This window comes from Thalassophryne amazonica, chromosome 6, assembly GCF_902500255.1.
Source record: "Thalassophryne amazonica chromosome 6, fThaAma1.1, whole genome shotgun sequence".
Lineage (NCBI taxonomy): Eukaryota > Metazoa > Chordata > Actinopteri > Batrachoidiformes > Batrachoididae > Thalassophryne > Thalassophryne amazonica.
In genome coordinates this window covers 105,950,730-105,973,137 of record NC_047108.1, presented here as the reverse complement: position 1 = coordinate 105,973,137, position 22,408 = coordinate 105,950,730, and the positions used below count along the sequence as shown (strand labels likewise).

The window sequence follows — 22,408 nt, the reverse complement described above, 5'->3', positions numbered from 1 at the left end:
ATTTCTCTCCGATTGTTCTGTGTTATTTTCATTACTTACTTCCTCCAAACCATCAACATGTCTATTAGACCCCATTCCTACCAGGCTGCTCAAGGAAGCCCTACCATTAATTAATGCTTCGATCTTAAATATGATCAATCTATCTTTATTAGTTGGCTATGTACCACAGGCTTTTAAGGTGGCAGTAATTAAACCATTACTTAAAAAGCTTGACCCAGCTATCTTAGCTAATTATAGGCCAATCTCCAACCTTCCTTTTCTCTCAAAAATTCTTGAAAGGGTAGTTGTAAAACAGCTAACTGATCATCTGCAGAGGAATGGTCTATTTGAAGAGTTTCAGTCAGGTTTTAGAATTCATCATAGTACAGAAACAGCATTAGTGAAGGTTACAAATGATCTTCTTATGGCCTCAGACAGTGGACTCATCTCTGTGCTTGTTCTGTTAGACCTCAGTGCTTCTTTTGATACTGTTGACCATAAAATTTTATTACAGAGATTAGAACATGCCATAGGTATTAAAGGCACTGCGCTGCGGTGGTTTGAATCATATTTATCTAATAGATTACAATTTGTTCATGTAAATGGGGAATCTTCTTCACAGACTAAGATTAATTATGGAGTTCCACAAGGTTCTGTGCTAGGACCAATTTTATTCACTTTATACATGCTTCCCTTAGGCAGTATTATTAGACAGCATTGCTTAAATTTTCATTGTTACGCAGATGATACTCAGCTTTATCTATCCATGAAGCCAGAGGACACACACCAATTAGCTAAACTGCAGGATTATTTTACAGACATAAAGACATGGATGACCTCTAATTTCCTGCTTTTAAACTCAGATAAAACTTGTGATTTGGCGCTATATAAATAAAATTGATTGATTGATTGATTGATTGAATTTACAAAAGCTCTGATTGCCAGCCAGAAACTTTACCACTGCACTACCATCACTGTCCTATAAAAGGTGCGGAAAATGCCTGAAATCAACAAGGAGATTAACGTATTTTTTAAAGAACACACACTATTAAAAAAACACCGCATTTTATTGAATCCCTCTTAGCTAGCGAACAATACAAGTATGAACCGTTTGTTCCTCTGTAGATGACCAATGGTCACAGGCGTATAATGAGCGGGGAGTGGGGGGGGCACATGTGCCACATGTGTGTTGCTTTTTCAATGTCCCACTCATGCGGGCACTTAGACATATTTCAAATTCAGCTCGAAAGTGATCATCTGCTGACTGTTTTCATGCTAACAGCACGAATGGCACCACATTTTCCAAGTGTCACACAGGCGGTGTTAGATATTCGTGTGTGTCACCTGGAATTTGGCCGACACCTTCCGCGAGAGGGATTGAATGGGCTCTCACAGAACACACTCTATCTTTCAGCCGCTGGTGTTCGCGAATAGTTGTAGCAACATGTGTACGAGGTGTTGGAGGCAGCTACGATTTTTCACGAATGGCATGCAATTCCTCCTTTGTGCGCTAGTCAGCTTAAATCATGCTATGTGTGAAGGGAGGAGGAGACAGGGCAGAACCTAACAATCAATAGGAAACAGGAATCGTGCCGAATGTGGCTGCCTTGTTTTGTGCCCCTTATGAACATTGCAGCTGTTTTTTTGTCTTTTTATATTGTTTTAATTTCAAAACTAGCTAGTTGTTTTAGATATGACAGACTCTGACGGATGTAAGCGATTCAGCGACTACCTGTGTCAAAAGTCCAAAGTTTCTTCATTGGGATTCTCTGCTCACTCCAAATGAAGCGGAGCTATCACAGAGGTACTTAAGATAGTGTTGACAAGAAGAGAATGCTGGTGAGGCCGATGTGAACAACAGCTCCCCATTATCTTGAATTTTGCGAGCCAAGGATAAGAAGCTGTAAAAGTTGCAAACATGGATTTTTTTTTCTAGCAAGGGACGAGAGATTGTAACATCATAGGCCTTCGACAGACTTCCACCAACAGAAGAGATATTAGACCTCATACCTCTGGGATTCTCCACATTTCATGTGGACAGGTCAAGAGAACTCTGTGGGAGAGTCCGTGGAAGGGGTGTATCTTTCATTATCAATGACATATGTGCTTCTGGGAACGTTCATTCTTCTGAAGTGTTTCTACTCCCCACACCTGGAATATCTTGCACTCCTTTGTCGGCCGTTACGGCTCCTCAGAGTTCAAAGCTATTGTTGTGAGAGCTGTGTACATAACAACGCAACCCAACACAAGCCAGGTACTTAAGGAACCGTGCAGTACAATCAGGAAAGCTCCCCTAGAATGTGGTGGAAACTACACACAATATCAGCCTTTAAAGGGACACTTAGGTGAAGAGTTCAATTTTGGGGATTATACTTTGCATTCTGGTAGGAACAGGAAAATTTTTGCTCTGAGCAAGTACTGTAGATCCAGCATCTGATTTGCCAGGAGCCATAGTGTCAACATGATATTAACATGATGGCATCAAAAGTGAAGTTCACAGTACTGCATAGGGTCTGTAGAAACGTATATTTTGCAAATAGTTTGATGCCCAAATTAATTTCATATGACCAATGGATCCTGTACACAAGTTAGCACACACATGCTGTAAATCATACGCACTCGCTGCCGTTACGACATTGCTCTGTTATTTGTAAACTGTACGCACACAACTGCAGTAAGTCCACAACCAAAGCTAACACCAGCATGTGTCACTACAAAGCCACCATAACTTCCCAAAAGTTTTTGCATATGACAAAATTATCGGATTACATTTTGATTTTGTGTTTTTTGTTTTTCATGTCATTTCAGAACCGAGTCAGTTGCAGAGAAGATGCTGACAAACTGGTTTGCCTTCCTCCTTCACAAATTCCTAAAGGTTAGTCAGCAAAAATCATACAGGTATAGTCATACACTCATTGTGAAAATGAATGTCATGGCAACACTGGATTGTCAGCGATTTCTTTGAGCTGTTGAACAGAATGTTTGTACATGCAGCTTAAATAGGAAATACCAATTCTTGTTATTTCTTGTGGGATTTTTAAATCTGACAAAGGTTCAACGTTATGCACACAATGAAAGTTTTAATGCATCCGCTTTGATTATGAATTCAGTGGTACAGAAACTTCAAGAAAGGCCTTTTAATTTCCTATTTGTGATCATGATGGATGACAACTGGTAGCTTATCTGCGTCAACAGAAAAGTTTTTGTTTGACAGCACTATCTGAATTGATCAATACACATAGCCGATGGGGAAGTCCAAGGAGCTCACTGCAGACCTGAGAAAGAGGATTATGGATTTACACAATTGCAATGTATCTTGGAGACAATTATAAACAACTGCAGATCTCAAGATCATCAGTTCAAGCAACTGTACATAAGAATACCTTTTTGGGAGATGGAAACACAAGTTCTGGAAGAAGAGTCAATCTGACACCCTCAGCTGAGAGGAAATTTGATCATATGGTCGGGACAAAGCCAGGGTCCACCAAGGAACAGGCAGTGTTGGGCAAAGCTAAGCAAAAAGTTAGCTTTGGTAACCGTTAATCTGCTAACTGAAAAGTTAACTTCTATAAATGCTAAACTGATAAATCCCTAAAAAAAAAAAAATAGTGGAAGTTACAGATAAAAACTAAACCGATAACTTTCAGTATTGACTTCACTACACGACAGCTACTGACACAACAACGAGTAGGCGCTTCTGTCTCAGATCGGCCTTCTCTCAGCAAAAGAGACCTGGTGACCAGAGTGAAAGGAGAGAGGGGAGAAAAAGAAAATTTCTCTTCACACCATACAGAGCTGCCGGTCATTTCACTGGAGTCTTGCACAGACAGACAGTTTTGACTTATGGTTATAATTTTAAACTCTAATTTAATTCTAATTCTAATTTAATTCTGGACAAGTTATTGAAATCAACATCACGTCTGTCGTTTTACAAAGAGAAAATATCAGCTATATGTTTTAGTTTTAAAGTAATGCACTAATTTTAAAGGTTTTAGTGTTTAGACACACATGCCGAACGGCATTATGGGTACATTAGTTTCCTGATGTCAGTGGTTGGCTGGTCGGTATAACACAGTGGCACTGCCATCTACTAGACCACCACATAGGGGAGGTGGTGGTCTAGTCATTAAGGTGTTGGGCTTGAGTCCAGAAGATCATGGGTTCAAATCCTCGCCTGACTGGAAACTCACTAAGGACCCTTGGGCAAGCTTTTAATCCCCTATTGCTCCTGGTGTGTAGTGAGCGCCTTGTATGGCAGCACCCTGACATCAGGGTGAATGTGAGGCATAATTGTAAAGCACTTTGAACGTCTGATGCAGATGGAAAAGCGCTATATAAATGCATTCCATTTACCATTTACTGGCAGTAGATGGCAGTGTGAGCAGCCACACATTCGCTAAAAGTGAGGAAGGACTTATAATAAACAGAATTTCAGTTTTCAAACTGCCTTTTTTTTTTTTAGAAATGAAAAAAATTACAGATACCAGATAAACAAATACAGATTTATTTGTAAAACCCACCACACTTTTCAGTAACTATATGGTGTGAAGAGAAATTCTCTTTTTTTTTTTTTTTTTTTTTTTTTGTTAAGCTGTTAAACTGTTAAGCTTTATTTACTACTCATTCACTCACTCATCTTCAACCGCTTATCCAAGATTGGGTTGCAGGGCAAGAGCTCAACCAGGAACCCCAGACTTCCCTCTCCCATGCCACATTGGCCACCTCTGACTGGGCGATCCCAAGGTGTTCCCAGGCCAGTGTGGAGATATAATCTTTCCATCTAGTCCTGGGTCTTCCCCGGGGTCTACTCTCAGGTGGATGTGCCTGGAACACCTCCCTAGAAAGGCACCCATAGCTTTATTCACTATGCCCACAAAAATATGTTAGAGGTCTAAAAGTTATTGGAACTAAATTTATCAGAAGCTAATTGGTCCCTTGATGGTTTTCTAAGTTATCTGGAAAGCTAATCTGCCACTGAAAATGTTAGATTTGCTAATTAGCGGTAAGTAGATTAGTTGAACTGTGCCCACCACTGGGCACAGGCCTGCCATGAACTGGAAGCTGCTTGAATACCAGTGTCACTTGGTAGGTCTCATTACCGTCCAATTGCCACAATTCAAAACATGTGTTTTGGGGGTAGTTGCTCAAATATTACATGATGTCATTTTTCAGCCAGTTCCACTTTTGGGACTCAAACACTTTTTCTACTTTTACAGGGCACATGACATACAGAAAGCATCACATGACATTCTAATATTCATGCCACAGTACATGTGGACGGAGTAAGAGACAGACAGCTTGTTAAAGCTTCTAAGAGATGATGTTATGGCAATATTGGATTCAAAAACAAACAATAAAATGGCAATATTTAGCAGGACTTACCCATCCCTCATCATGACTATTGGAATTCTTTTGGAGTTCTTGCAAGAGCCTCACTTGAAAGATGGGTATTGCGAGAAGACAAAACCCAGCAATCACATTCCATCAGTTATTGGAAAACACTGGCATTTCCCTATTGTGTTGTGTTGATATACTTAAAATATTGCTTAACTTTTGTGCAAACCTCTATTTGAAACCCAACTAGCATCTGCAAGAAATGGGATTTTTAGATGCTACCGTCCAAGAAAGAACCTTGTTCCAAATACGAGTAAATCAACACCTTAAAATTCAACTACGTTTGCAGCTGACCACATGGACAGTTGAAAAACCTTCATATTTTATGGTGATATGAGATAAAGATTGAGTCATAGAGTAGTCAAATAACCAACCAGAATTCTACCATAATCTTGTTTCAGTATTGCATTGAGGTGTAACTTTCTAAGGGACATTTAACCAAATATTAGGGATGTGCTGAGAGTATAATTATGACGCCGTGGACCAAATTTTTGGGTTTGGGCAGGGTTAAAGATGTATATCAATAAAGATGCACATCAATCATTCTGTCCCAGAAAAAGATCACTTAATAGGAATAATTGAAAGCCCAATATTGCCATGATTTACAAATAGAAAGCTCACATATTTTATTAGTCATCTAATATATAAGATGCATTACGTTTAGCTGTTGCCACATTCTCTTATTTCTTTTTTCAGGATTGTGCTGGGGAGCCTCTCTTCATGCTGTACTGTGCCATCAAGCAGCAGATGGAGAAGGGACCCATTGATGCGATCACAGGAGAAGCTCGCTATTCCCTGAGCGAAGACAAGCTCATCCGCCAGCAGATAGAGTACAAAACCCTGGTATGCCACACTTCACGAGGCACACAAGGAGCTTTAACACAGGTTCACAGATATACTGTAATGTATTCAACATGCAGATCCACCTTGGATTTGCTGTGGCGACCCCGAGTGCAAACAAGGGAGCAGCCGAAGGGACTTACTTTTTTACTGGTAGTCGTCTAAATCACGTCCCCAAGATAAAAAATGTGATATGATTGTGTCTGCGTTGGGTTTCTATCCTCTCTTCTTGTGGAGATATTTAGAAAATGATCTCAGAGGTTCTGTTGTTGGATCAACATCATGTTGGTTGTTGTACAGATCGAAAACACATCAAACACTGCATGTGTGTGTACACACGTGGATACAGACGCACACATACACGCACATCTGCTTGCTGGGGAATCAAAACTCTCACACAGCCAGCATGTGATGTGACAATGCTCTGATTGCTCTGAGTGGGAATTTGGCTCATTTCATGCTAATACCCCGACAGAGCTGGAAATTGGTGTCCCGTCGAAGGTGTAAAATTAGAATTTTGGATTCAGAGAGAGGGGAAATGGCTTCTCAAAACTCCTGCCATGCTCCAAGGAGACTCTAATGAGGACAAAGCCTTGTTCTGGACTCAGGTCCAGGTGGTACCAGAACACCTGCACCCTCATCCTCTGCCACCTCATTTCCATCACTGATTTTTTTTTTTTCTTTTTTTCTTGACATTGCAGATACTGAACTGTGTGAACCCAGACAACGAAAATAGTCCAGAGATTCCAGTCAAGGTGCTGAACTGTGACACCATCACGCAGGTCAAAGAGAAGATACTAGATGCAGTTTACAAGAACATGCCGTATTCCCAGCGGCCCCGCGCTGTCGACATGGACCTCGGTATGGCTCGGACACTTGCACCGACATGTGCACACATGCTCACAGACACTGTTAGCAAGTGTAAAATCCTTCACACCAACAGATTAATGTAGCGGTGAGGGTGGAAAAACAGGAACCATGTGTACAGATTATCAGTGCATTAGTGTGATAAAAGCTGTGTTTCAACAGACAGCCAGCGTCCACATGCTGCCGCCAGGCTCTCTATCAAACTGACTGACAGTGTGTGGCACGTCCCTCTGTTTGCCGCCTTGTAGTGCCAATTTGACGCGGCTGTCCCACGTATACAAGTGTGCGCAACTGTTTGTGTGTGTTGTTACATCTGTGACACGGCTGTCCAGATGACCCAGGTAAGAGCTGACAGACGGGCTCGCCAGCTTCACATCGGGCTCCACTCCCACGTCATCTGTCACCTCCATCCTTGCCTGTGCGCAACTCGCCTCCCACTGGCCTGCCCTGCTCGTTTCCTCTCATTTGCATGGGTGGAGGGAACAGAAGTGCCCCACCCACTTCCCCCGCTTGCTGCTGCCGCAAATCAGGACGTTACATTTCTCCTTCCTGCCATAAAACCTGATGCTCAGTGAGGAAGCTAATTTTCTTAAACCATTTTTTAATTACTTCCAATAATTCATATAGACAAAATAATTCCAATTAAGTAAAATAAACTAGGTTTATTTGTGTTAAATTAACTCATTCTACTCAAGTACAAATATAATAGTTTGAATCTTTGCTCTGTAATTTGAAAATTTTAATATGATCATAATTATCATCTTCAAACTATTTTTCTCACTTCTTTACAGGGCGTTTGTGCTTCTTAACTTTGTTTTAGGCCTTTAAAAGCCACATCCTTTTTTCTCATGCTAACTCACTCCAATTTTTTTGAGATTGTGAAAAATTTATGGCCTAATCTCTTGCTTAAAGGTGCCGTGACCAAGGTGTACTTCTTTGTATACAAACAAGTTGCTGTACCACTTCATCCACGGTTACCAAACTGTACAGCTGCTTTATACATATATTTATCATTTTGGCCATTTCTCTTTTGTTGTTTAACTCGAGGATACACAATGTTGCCTTGAGCTTTTACACATTTTAATTTTGCATTAACATCAAATTATTAAAAAAAAATTCAGGGGCGGTCAGAGGAGATAGTTACTCAGTTAATTTGTCAGTTAAAAATGTTGTACTATTTAGTGACTGTGGCTCAGATGGTAAGAGAAATTGTTCACAAACAATAATGTTGGTGGATTTGTCCCTGACTATTCCTGTATTTGAAACTGTCCTTGAGTAAGACACTTATAAAATGTTCCTTCTCCTAATATGATCACAATTGTTTTATGTTAGTATGAATTAAACATCTGGTTATAAAACCAACCAACTGCATACGCGAAAGAAAACAACATAAGTCACAGTCACTCACTCATCTTCAACTGCTTATCCACGATTGGGTCATGGGGGCAACAGCTCCAGCAGGGGACCCCAGACTTCCTTTACTTCCTCTACTCCAAGGTCCTCACAGATGACTGAGCTTCTCACCCTATCTCTAAGGGCCCCTTCACACATAGTGTGAATTTGGTCGAATTGCACATAAAGTGCACATGAAGCAAGAATCGTATGCAAAACATGTAAAATCGTACCTGCCTCTAACGCCTCGTACACCTGTTGCTATAACTATGTGCACACACCAGCGGCTGAAAGACAGAGTGTGCGATGTGAGAGCCCATCGATCCCTCTCGTGGCAGGTGTCGGCCAAATTTTAGCTGACACACACAAACATCTAACGCTGTTCGTTTGCCACTTAGAAAATGTGTGGCCATTCGCACTATCATCATGAAAACAGTCAGCAGACGATGACTGTCGAGCTGGATGTGGAAGTGCCCCACGAGTGTGGAGTGGCCGAGTGCACATGTGGGGTGCCAGAGTGTCGGTTCTCCCACAACACGTGTGCGTGTGTCACGCGCTACCCCCCAACCGTGCATGCGTGTGGTGGTTTGCGCCCCCCCCCCCCCCCCCCACACACACACACAGGCGAGGCGCCTCTCATCTGATCACAGAGTGACACCTTGGTCTGTATGCTGAACGGACGGGGGCATGGCAGCTGTTAACAACTCTGGTCCTGGACATCAGAGGCGCAGAACATGCATCATGTTTTGACAGACACATGCGCGTGTGTGTGCTTGTTGTCCTCACATCGAAATACATAAAAACATATATTGCTTTAGCAACGGGCTGGAGAGCGCGCACACTGACAGGCTGTTCCAACTGGACTGGACCGACAGTTTATGTGGACATGAAGCAGGCGATCTGAACATCACATCTGTATGACACGTCTGTCTGACACGACAGTGACCGGTACGCCGTAGAACCATATGACAGGCCAATAGTATGACAGATACACCACTTTCAGTCACGTATCAGCAGAAATATGCCCTGCAAAATGCCGTTTGGTCAGTTATCACAGCACTTTTTCTTTTTTTAGAAAATACGTTTATCTGCTTCTTGATTTTAGCCATTTCACGCTCCTGTTGTAAGACAGTGATTGTGGTGCAGCAGTAAAGTTTCTGTCTGGTAATCAGAGTGTGCGGGTTCAAATCCTGTGAGGGGCTTTTTTTTTTTTTAACCAGACTTGTTTAACCGCGGGGTTCTGTATTGCGTCCCCTTTTATTTATATCAGTCCAGTGATATTCACTAATTATACAGCTGGTTTTTATTTTATTTTCCTCCACGTCAGTGGCGCAGTGTGGTGTAGCTTGTCCCATGGAACAGAGTGAACTGTGTTCCTGCTTGAAAGACACCATCACGTGCACAAACCGTCGCACCGGGATCTTGCACACCTGCCTGCCGGTGCAATGTTTTGTGGTTCGCTCATATGAGCTATTTCTCCGTGAGTCGCCTTGAGTTGTACATATTTGCACTATGTGTGAAGGGGCCCTAAGGGAGACACCAGCAATCCTCCTGAGGAAACCCATTTTGGCCACTTGTAGCCCCTCTCTATTTGTGACCCAACCCTCATGATCGTAGGTGAAGATTGATCAGTCGATCGAGAGCTTTGCTTTTTGGCTCAGCTCCCTAATTGAGTGAATGCAACACCATCCCTGCTGCGCCGATTCTCCGGCCAGTCTCTCGCTCCATTGTCCCATCACTTGTGAACAAGACCCTGAGGTACTTGCACCCCTTCACCTTCGGCAAGACCGCATTCCCTACCTGGAGTAGGCAACCCATGGGGTTCCTGCTGAGAACCATGGCCTCAGATTTAGAGGTGCTGATCCTCATCCCAGCTACCTCACACTCGACTGCAAACCAATCCAGTGAGTGTTGGAGGTCACAGACCAATGAAGCCAACAGGATATATAAGTCAGTGTTTTGTAATTCTGATAAATTTAATCAGATCAGGTGTTTGAGCTTGCACCAACACCACTTTTCACCTCAACCACCACACCATGCATTTACCTCTGTTCTTGGTTAGTAACCACCCAGGCAGACAACCAGTTCATCCCCACTTCTTGAAAGTAACCATATATGTGCCACAGCCAGCTGAAATAAGGATGTCTTCTTGGTGACACAACACTGAGCCAGCTGCAGCTTAGAACAATACCCACAGAAACACCACATGGGCAAAATTCTGTCATTGACATTTCCCCACAATACAAGTGGTGAGCTTCAGCTGAGTCTCTTAAGTAACTGTTTGTTTGACACAGTCATTCCAGTTGCACCCAAGGATCCTCAGAAGAGACCAGGCACCAAAGACACTGCCAAACACTGATTTGCTTCCTCGTCTAGTGTGGTAAGACAGGAAGCACCAGAACTCAAAAGATTTGAACCTTCATTCTCCTGCAAAGGTATCAGCTTTGCAAAACACCTCTGTCCAGCAACCTCATGACAACATAAGCTGTTCCCAGACATCTCTCGGTCTCAAAGGGCAAGGACCCAAAGCCATGAATATCACTGCCAAAATTAGTGAATTTCTCCTTAAGTTTCACACTTTCACCACATGGTGATATTTCTGATGGCTGAGTCCAGGATGTGTTTGAACGCCTGATTCAGGACAATCACAAAACCAAACTGTCTGGTTCTTCTCTCAGCTTCTCCAGTGCTGTAATCAGGGTGCCCACTGGTTCTGCAAAGATCACAGAAAACAATTGTGTTAATTTTACTGGATTTGAATAATTTTTTGTGCTTGATTTATGTGAGTGAACTAAACTAAAATGGTTTCAGTTTTATGAGTTTTATTTGAGTTGCACAAACTTAGCAAGTTTTACAGTGTAGAGCTGCTTTCACTTTTTGTATTTTGTGAGGATGTTCTGTCTTTTGATCACCTGGCAGATGCAGAAAGTCATAAAACCAGTCGAGAAAAAAAAAAATCATTTCCAGGATGAGCTGCAGTGGCTGTCCAATTCTACATCAGCGCCCTTATTTCAGTACCTCACATTCATCCTGCACCACTTCCACCTGGTGCCCTTGTCTCTTTGACTTATGAAAGGATGTGATTTTCTCATACTTTGCCTTTCCTAGCCTTTTCTCCTCTTCTTTCTGACCCTGATGGGCTTACTGCTGCGTATGCTAATGGAACGCCATTTCCACAACACAAGTACCAATTAACGTATGCAGCTTACCCCGCATATACATCTTCAAACTGTTCCTGTGTAATGTTTAATTAAGATGTGTGTCAATCCAAGTCTGCGAGAGGGCTACACATTCCGAGTGATGTACACAAGCGCCTGATGCAGAGACCTTTTCATTTGGATAATGTGTGTGGAGAGCTCTCTTTGGGAGTCGCATACGGTGCCGTTCCATTGACTGAAATGCAAATGAAGTTTAAAAGGAAAGGGTTATCAGAGTTTATATTGTGTCGTGAGGAATTCAAGGTTATTTTGGTGCAATTTAAAAAATGTCGTGAAAGGTAACTTCCTCATAAAACATCAGCATGTAGTTGCTTTGTATTTAAAAGCACGCTAATTCAAAATGCTTGTGTTTTCTGCTCACAGACAGGCCCATAAGTATTTGGACAGTGGCGCCATTTTTGTAATTTTATCTCTGGACATCACTATAATGAAGCTGGAAGGAAACAATGAAGATGAGTTCATAGTATAGTGTAGACCTACATCTGTAATTCAAGGGGTTCAACAAAAATATTGCTTGAAATGTCATAAATTATACCTATAGAGGGTATGCACGTCATGTTGTCAAACCCTGAAGCGAGCAGGATGCCACCATGCTGAATAGTAAACAAAGCGACAGTCAGTTTTGGGTGTGTTCAGGAGGAGGTTATTTGCTCTACACCGTCAGCTGTTCCACCTCATCCCAGTAAGCGGACTCATCTCCTCCGGTGATACAGTCTACCACTGTGGTGTCGTCCGCGTACTTAATGAAGGTGTTGCTGGTGTAGATGGGGTGCAGTCAGAGGTAGTGTGCCTAGATGGAGTGGTGTCAACTCAGAACATGGTGTCATTTTGGGCCCAACTGCGCTGAACTACTGAATGAACCTTTAATGTTTTCAACATTCATTTAATCACATACAGGAACACATCCAAGTACAGGTGCTATCAAAATAAATATAAAAATAGCTACGCTATCAAATTTACATAAATTTACAATTTATGATGATTTATTTACTTAATATAAATGTGATTTGACACTTTGCTGCTTTCACGGCGCAGCCTGACGTGCGCCTCAGGGTGCAGGTCCGAGTCTGGGCGCGGTGTGAAAAAAAAACTAATCATTGTAATCACTTGTAATGGAAATACATTACATTCGGACAGGACAGTTTATTCAATGTGAGGGAAAAATCCATTGTACAAAATCTGTTATGTACGATGTTTATTACATGGAAAACAATACAAAAACTTTGGGACTTTTTTTTTCCCCGTGACTGCGAATATCCGGTTTATACAATGACCGTTTAGGTGAGTTTTACTGTACATGGGACTGAACAATAAATTTACCTCTCAAAGCTTTGACGATGATGTCAGCTTCCATCCCACATGGCTGACTTTATTTTCCAAAATATTTCTTCTGTTTTGGATCTGAAGGGAATCTGTACATTTTGAAGCCTCTGCTGTGTCTATTTGTGCTTCCAAATGCACAACAACCCGGCATTTTCAGCCAATAAATAAATAAAATAGCTGGATTTACATGCAGATAGATTAACAGCGAATGCTATTTTGAACCCAAGATGGCACCAAGAGTCACGTGACCGATTTTTTTCAACTCGTCATGTCGCCAGTCTCTCTATCTAGTCACACTAGTCAGAGGTATAGAAGGCGAAGAGCAACGGGCTCAGCACGCAGCCTTGAGGAGATCCTTTGCTGAGTGTGAGAGCTGTGGATATGTGAGGGTCAGTCCTGACTCTTTGTGAGCGATCTGACAAAAGGTCCTTATTCCAAAGACGTGGACTTGCATAGTCTGAGGTTCAGCAGTTTCCTTACAGGGCCATAGGGAAGGATGGTGTGAATGATGAACTATAATCTATGAAGAGAAGACGGGCATAGTTATCCTGTTGCTCCAGGTGGATCAGCACAGTGTGGAGGGCAGCGGTCATAGCAACCTCTGTTGACCTGTTAGCCTTGTACGTGAATGGTATGTGGGTCAGAAGTGGGGGTTAGAAATGTCATCATGTGACTATTATGTCTCGTTCTACCTGGAGAAACTGCATCTTGTTCTGCCTGTAAGGGTCGAGTGACAATAAAAGTGAGTCTGATTCTGAGTCTGATTAACCAGTTCTTCAAAACACTTCTTCATCACCGGTGTGAGTGCAGCAGACCGGTAGTCAGTGAAGCTGGTTATGGGGGATTTCTTGGGTAGAGGGACAACGGTGGAGGACCTCAGGCAGGATGGGAAAGCAAACAGTTTGAAGATTTTTGTGAAAATCCCTGCAAGCTGGTCTGCACAGTCTTTCAGCACCTGTCCGGAGACACCATCAGGGCCTGTTTCTTTACATGGGTTAAATTAACCTTGGTAAATGCAAGAACATTGCATATGTAATAAAACAATGACAATCATTAAAGCAAATTACTTTCCTATGGAAAGTATTGAACATGTACTTTACCTGCATGTCTCACTAAGCAGGAGGAACATCATAAACTAACCTGTGCTGATAGCGTGATTTTCCTTTGTTCTATTTGAAAAAAAAAATGGTACACAAAGGAACTCAGCTTTGCAATGATGAGACGATGATCGGAGACTCGTCTTCTACTGATCTCATTCATGGACCCTGAAACAGTATTTGCATGCCAGATAAGATAGTTGTAGATGTCCATTTACTGGATGTCAGGGACGGATTTGCATGCCAGCAGCTCTGAAAACATCACCAATAAATACAGATCCTGAAGGCCACTCCACACAGTCTTCGCCATATACCTATCCTTCCCTGACCTTGCCAAGGAGAAGGATTTTGCTGTTAGGTTGCAGAATTTTGAAACGTTCGGCTGCTGTAAACAATGCTGTAGACAAGCTAAATATTAGCTGAAGTACGTCCTGTGGCCATCTTGTTCAAGTGCTTATCACCAGATTCTGTAGTGTGAAGCAGTTGAGAGGCTATAACTCCTCCAGGATGGGACACCAGTCCAGTGCAGATTACTTCCCCAGCCAAGGCTGGTGCCCATTTTCAGATGGGTGGACTGGGACAATGCAGGTGAAGTACTTATCCCACTGAGCTTCCTTATAGCCAGTTTACTTTTGACAAGTCACTGAATATGTCTGACTTTATTCACACAAACAGTATGGCACTGCATGGTTTAAAATAAACAAGAAACTGTGACTGTGTAAGCAACTAACTAGAAAGCAACAAACTCACCCATGATAATTCTGAAGGAGTTAGACTTCAGTCACTTCGACTGTGGAAAATGTGCAACTTTTGTTATACAATTTAATGCCACAGTTTGCTGGAAAGTGCCTAGGAGTCTCAAACCTAGATTCTCGCATTGTGCCATTCCACCATGGAGCTGTGCCTTGCAGTACACCGGACAAAAACTGCACTCATCCCAGTTTCTCCACTGCTACTGGTCACCTCAGTATATGATTTTAGAGATGATAAAGAGGTGAAAGGAAGAGCTTGATAAGGAGCCACCTGCTGAGGTGATCTGTTACAAGGAAAACCTGCGTAGCTGCTTTGCATGCAACCCCATTACCCACCCCTGCTGTAGCTCCTTCAGAGTTGTCATGGATGTCTTAGTGACTTCTCTCACCAGTCTTCTTCTTGCACTAGACATGTCTACTCCAAACAGATTTGCCACACAGTTCCATACTGTTTATATTTCTTAATGTGAAGTTAGCGACACCAGCAACCATAGTCAATTGTCTTCCGGGAGCCAGAGCAGGCGACATTGAAGGAAATTTGAAACTGCTGGCTAAGGCTAAGCATAAATTCGGTAAGATTGTAATTCACGTCGGCAGTAATGACACCTGGTTACGCCAATCGGAGGTCACTAAAATTAACATTGAATCGGTGTGTAACTTTGCAAAAACAATATCGGACTCTGTAGTTTTCTCTGGGCCCCTCCCCAATCAGACCGGGAGTGACATGTTTTGCCGCATGTTCTCCTTGAATTGCTGGCTGTCTGAGTGGTGTCCAAAAAATGAGGTGGGCTTCATAGATAATTGGCAAAGCTTCTTGGGAAAACCTGGTCTTGTTAGGAGAGACGACATCCATCCCACTTTGGATGGAGCAGCTCTCATTTCTAGAAATCTGGCCAATTTTATTAAACCCTCCAAACCGTGACGACCCAGGGTTGGGACCAGGAAGCAGAGTTGTAGTCTTACACACCTCTCTGCAGCTTCTGTCCCCCTGCCATCCCCTCATTACCCCATCCCCGTAGAGACGGTGCCTGCTCCCAGACCACCAACAACCAGTAAAAATCTATTTAAGCATAAAAATTCAAAAAGAAAAAATAATATAGCACCTTCAACTGCACCACAGACTAAAACAGTTAAATATGGTCTATTAAACATTAGGTCTCTCTCTTCTAAGTCCCTGTTAGTAAATGATATAATAATTGATCAACATATTGATTTATTCTGCCTTACAGAAACCTGGTTACAGCAGGATGAATATGTTAGTTTAAATGAGTCAACACCCCCGAGTCACACTAACTGTCAGAATGCTCATAGCACGGGCCGAGGAGGAGGATTAGCAGCAATCTTCCACTCCAGCTTATTAATTAATCAAAAACCCAGACAGAGCTTTAATTCATTTGAAAGCTTGACTCTTAGCCTTGTCCATCCAAATTGGAAGTCCCAAAAACCAGTTTTATTTGTTGTTATCTATCGTCCACCTGGTTGTTACTGTGAGTTTCTCTGTGAATTTTCAGACCTTTTGTCTGACTTAGTGCTTAGCTCAGATAAGATAATTATAGTGGGTGATTTTAACATCCACATAGATGCTGAGAATGACAGCCTCAACACTGCATTTAATCTATTATTAGACTCAATTGGCTTTGCTCAAAATGTAAATGAGTCCACCCACCACTTTAATCATACTTTAGATCTTGTTTTGATTTATGGTATGGAAATTGAAGACTTAACAGTATTCCCTGAAAACTCCCTTCTGTCTGATCATTTCTTAATAACATTTACATTTACTTTAATGGACTACCCAGCACTGGGGAATAAGTTTCATTAGAGTAGAAGTCTTTCGGAATGTGCTGTAACTAGGTTTAAGATATGATTCCCTCTTTGTTATGTTGTCCAATGCCATATACAACACAGTGCAGAGTAGCTACCTAAATGTAGTGAGTGAGATAGATTATCTCGTCAATAGTTTTACATCCTCATTGAGCACAACTTTGGATGCTGTAGCTCCTCTGAAAAAGAGAGCCTTAAATCGAAGTGCCTGACTCGGTGGTATAACTCACAAACTCGCAGCTTAAAGCAGATAACCCGTAAGTTGGAGAGGAAATGGCGTCTCACTAATTTAGAAGATCTTCACTTAGACTGGAAAAAGAGTCTGTTGCTCTTTAAAAAAAAGCCCTCCGTAAAGCTAGGACATCTTACTACTCATCACTAATTGAAGAAAATAAGAACAACCCCAGGTTTCTTTTCAGCACTGTAGCCAGGCTGACAAAGAGTCAGAGCTCTATTGAGCCGAGCATTCCTTTAACTTTAACTAGTAATGACTTCATGACTTTCTTTGCTAATAAAATTTTAACTATTAGAGACAAAGTTACTCATAGCCATCCCAAAGAAATATCTTTATGTTCGACTGCTTTCAGTAATGCTGGTATTTGGACTCTTTCTCTCCGATTGTTCTGTCTGAGTTATTTTCATTAGTCACTTCCTCCAAACCATCAACATGTCTATTAGACCCCATTCCTACCAGGCTGCTCAAGGAAGCCCTACCATTAATTAATGCTTCGATCTTAAATATGATCAATCTATCTTTATTAGTTGGCTATGTACCACAGGCTTTTAAGGTGGCAGAAATTAAACCATTACTTAAAAAGCCATCACTTGACCCAGCTATCTTATCAATCAATCAATCAATCAATTTTTTTATATAGCGCCAAATCACAACAAACAGTTGCCCCAAGGCGCTTTATATTGTAAGGCAAGGCCATACAATAATTATGTAAAACCCCAACGGTCAAAACGACCCCCTGTGAGCAAGCACTTGGCTACAGTGGGAAGGAAAAACTCCCCTTTAACAGGAAGAAACCTCCAGCAGAACCAGGCTCAGGGAGGGGCAGTCTTCTGCTGGGACTGGTTGGGGCTGAGGGAGAGAACCAGGAAAAAGACATGCTGTGGAGGGGAGCAGAGATCGATCACTAATGATTAAATGCAGAGTGGTGCATACAGAGCAAAAAGAGAAAGAAACAGTGCATCATGGGAACCCCCCAGCAGTCTACGTCTATAGCAGCATAACTAAGGGATGGTTCAGGGTCACCTGATCCAGCCCTAACTATAAGCTTTAGCAAAAAGGAAAGTTTTAAGCCTAATCTTAAAAGTAGAGAGGGTGTCTGTCTCCCTGATCTGAATTGGGAGCTGGTTCCACAGGAGAGGAGCCTGAAAGCTGAAGGCTCTGCCTCCCATTCTACTCTTACAAACCCTAGGAACTACAAGTAAGCCTGCAGTCTGAGAGCGAAGCGCTCTATTGGGGTGATATGGTACTACGAGGTCCCTAAGATAAGATGGGACCTGATTATTCAAAACCTTATAAGTAAGAAGAAGAATTTTAAATTCTATTCTAGAATTAACAGGAAGCCAATGAAGAGAGGCCAATATGGGTGAGATATGCTCTCTCCTTCTAGTCCGCGTCAGGACTCTAGCTGCAGCATTTTGAATTAACTGAAGGCTTTTTAGGGAACTTTTAGGACAACCTGATAATAATGAATTACAGTAGTCCAGCCTAGAGGAAATAAATGCATGAATTAGTTTTTCAGCATCACTCTGAGACAAGACCTTCTGATTTTAGAGATATTGCGTAAATGCAAAAAAGCAGTCCTACATATTTGTTTAATATGCGCTTTGAATGACATATCCTGATCAAAAATGACTCCAAGATTTCTCACAGTATTACTAGAGGTCAGGGTAATGCCATCCAGAGTAAGGATCTGGTTAGACACCATGTTTCTAAGATTTGTGGGGCCAAGTACAATAACTTCAGTTTTATCTGAGTTTAAAAGCAGGAAATTAGAGGTCATCCATGTCTTTATGTCTGTAAGACAATCCTGCAGTTTAGCTAATTGGTGTGTGTCCTCTGGCTTCATGGATAGATAAAGCTGGGTATCATCTGCGTAACAATGAAAATTTAAGCAATACCGTCTAATAATACTGCCTAAGGGAAGCATGTATAAAGTGAATAAAATTGGTCCTAGCACAGAACCTTGTGGAACTCCATAATTAACTTTAGTCTGTGAAGAAGATTCCCCATTTACATGAACAAATTGTAATCTATTAGCAAATATGATTCAAACCACCGCAGCGCAGTGCCTTTAATACCTATGGCATGCTCTAATCTCTGTAATAAAATTTTATGGTCAACAGTATCAAAAGCAGCACTGAGGTCTAACAGAACAAGCACAGAGATGAGTCCACTGTCCGAGGCCATAAGAAGATCATTTGTAACCTTCACTAATGCTGTTTCTGTACTATGATGAATTCTAAAACCTGACTGAAACTCTTCAAATAGACCATTCCTCTGCAGATGATCAGTTAGCTGTTTTACAACTACCCTTTCAAGAATTTTTGAGAGAAAAGGAAGGTTGGAGATTGGCCTATAATTAGCTAAGATAGCTGGGTCAAGTGATGGCTTTTTAAGTAATGGTTTAATTACTGCCACCTTAAAAGCCTGTGGTACATAGCCAACTAACAAAGATAGATTGATCATATTTAAGATCGAAGCATTAAATAATGGTAGGGCTTCCTTGAGCAGCCTGGTAGGAATGGGGTCTAATAAACATGTTGATGGTTTGGATGAAGTAACTAATGAAAATAACTCAGACAGAACAATCGGAGAGAAAGAGTCTAACCAAATACCGGCATCACTGAAAGCAGCCAAAGATAACGATACGTCTTTGGGATGGTTATGAGTAATTTTTTCTCTAATAGTTAAAATTTTGTTAGCAAAGAAAGTCAAGAAGTCATTACTAGTTAAAGTTAATGGAATACTCAGCTCAATAGAGCTCTGACTCTTTGTCAGCCTGGCTACAGTGCTGAAAAGAAACCTGGGGTTGTTATTTTCTTCAATTAGTGATGAGTAGAAAGATGTCCTAGCTTTACGGAGGGCTTTTTTATAGAGCAACAGACTCTTTTTCCAGGCTAAGTGAAGATCTTCTAAATTAGTGAGACGCCATTTCCTCTCCAACTTACGGGTTATCTGCTTTAAGCTACGAGTTTGTGAGTTATACCACGGAGTCAGGCACTTCTGATTTAAAGCTCTCTTTTTTAGAGGAGCTACAGCATCCAAAGTTGTCTTCAATGAGGATGTAAAACTATTGACGAGATACTCTATCTCACTTACAGAGTTTAGGTAGCTACTCTGCACTGTGTTGGTATATGGTATTAGAGAACATAAAGAAGGAATCATATCCTTAAACCTAGTTACAGCGCTTTCTGAAAGACTTCTAGTGTAATGAAACTTATTCCCCATTGCTGGGTAGTCCATCAGAGTAAATGTAAATGTTATTAAGAAATGATCAGACAGAAGGGAGTTTTCAGGGAATACTGTTAAGTCTTCTATTTCCATACCATAAGTCAGAACAAGATCTAAGATATGATTAAAGTGGTGGGTGGACTCATTTACTTTTTGAGCAAAGCCAATAGAGTCTAATAATAGATTAAATGCAGTGTTGAGGCTGTCATTCTCAGCATCTGTGTGGATGTTAAAATCGCCCACTATAATTATCTTATCTGAGCTAAGCACTAAGTCAGACAAAAGGTCTGAAAATTCAGAGAAACTCACAGTAACGACCAGGTGGACGATAGATAATAAACAAATAAAACTGTTTTTGGGACTTCCAATTTGGATGGACAAGACTAAGAGTCAAGCTTTCAAATGAATTAAAGCTCTGTCTGGGTTTTTGATTAATTAAGCTGGAATGGAAGATTGCTGCTAATCCTCCACCCCGGCCCGTGCTACGAGCATTCTGACAGTTAGTGTGACTCGGGGGTGTTGACTCATTTAAACTAACATATTCATCCTGCTGTAACCAGGTTTCTGTAAGGCAGAATAAATCAATATCAATCAATCAATCAACTTTTTTCTTATGTTGATCAATTATTATATCATTTACCAACAGGGACTTAGAAGAGAGAGACCTAATGTTTAATAGTCCACATTTAACTGTTTTAGTCTGTGGTGCAGTTGAAGGTGCTATATTATTTTTTCTTTTTGAATTTTTATGCTTAAATAGATTTTTGCTGGTTATTGGTAGTCTGGGAGCAGGCACCGTCTCTACGGGGATGGGGTAATGAGGGGATGGCAGGGGGAGAGAAGCTGCAGAGAGGTGTGTAAGACTACAACTCTGCTTCCTGGTCCCAACCCTGGATAGTCACGGTTTGGAGGATTTAAGAAAATTGGCCAGATTTCTAGAAATGAGAGCTGCTCCATCCAAAGTGGGATGGATGCCGTCTCTCCTAACAAGACCAGGTTTTCCCCAGAAGCTTTGCCAATTATCTATGAAGCCCACCTCATTTTTTGGACACCACTCAGACAGCCAGCAATTCAAGGAGAACATGCGGCTAAACATGTCACTCCCGGTCTGATTGGGGAGGGGCCCAGAGAAAACTACAGAGTCCGACATTGTTTTTGCAAAGTTACACACCGATTTAATGTTAATTTTAGTGACCTCCGATTGGCGTAACCGGGTGTCATTACTGCCGACGTGAATTACAATCTTACCAAATTTACGCTTAGCCTTAGCCAGCAGTTTCAAATTTCCTTCAATGTCGCCTGCTCTGGCCCCCGGAAGACAATTGACTATGGTTGCTGGTGTCGCTAACTTCACATTTCGCAAAACAGAGTCGCCAATAACCAGAGTTTGATCCTCGGCGGGTGTGTCATCGAGTGGGGAAAAACGGTTAGAGATGTGAACGGGTTGGCGGTGTACACGGGGCTTCTGTTTAGGGCTACGCTTCCTCCTCACAGTCACCCAGTCAGCCTGCTTTCCCGGCTGCTCGGGATCTGCCAGGGGGTAACTAATGGCGGCTAAGCTACCTTGGTCCGCACCGACCACAGGGGCCTGGCTAGCTGTAGAATTTTCCACGGTGCGGAGCCGAGTTTCCAATTCGCCCAGCCTGGCCTCCAAAGCTACGAATAAGCTACACTTATTACAAGTACCGTTACTGCTAAAGGAGGCCGAGGAATAACTAAACATTTCACACCCAGAGCAGAAAAGTGCGGGAGAGACAGGAGAAGCCACCATGCTAAATCGGCTAAGAGCTAGTAGCTACGCTAAGCTAGCGGATTCCTAAAAACACGCAAAGTGAATAATGTGTAAATAATTTAGAGGTGATTCAGCAGAAGGAGTGCTTAGTTAAGGCACGTAAAGATTACACTGGGAAACAAATCGTAATCTAGATAACTAGATCAATCTAACTGCGCAGATTAAACAGCTAACAGATACAGAAAAACACCGCTGTGCTCCGGAACAGGAAGTGATACAATACCGCAGTGAGAGCCAACCACCAGTAGAGGCAAGCAAGAAGAGAGCAATATATGTTGCATATATTGCGGTAAAGTGCCTTCGGTGAATTTTGAAACAAGGGAAAAGTATGAAAAAGAGCACAAAAGTGACAGAAAAGTACAGAGACAGACAGTAAACATAAATGTAGTCATTTCTGAGGAAAAGGCAGGGTGTTACTGTCACTTGTGAAGGTGTGTGTGCGTGTTTGTGTGGGTGTGATGGCT

The 22,408-nt window shown here is 41.9% G+C and overlaps 1 protein-coding gene across 1 annotated transcript in view; it reads left to right on the top strand.

Annotated features, from left to right (window-relative positions):
• plxna2 (plexin A2) overlaps positions 1-22,408 on the top strand; it is a 694,900-nt gene that overhangs the window by 623,014 nt on the left and 49,478 nt on the right. The window contains 2 exon segments of the mRNA XM_034173103.1: positions 6,070-6,216; positions 6,915-7,074. Of these exon segments, the coding sequence (XP_034028994.1) occupies positions 6,070-6,216; positions 6,915-7,074 (307 nt within the window).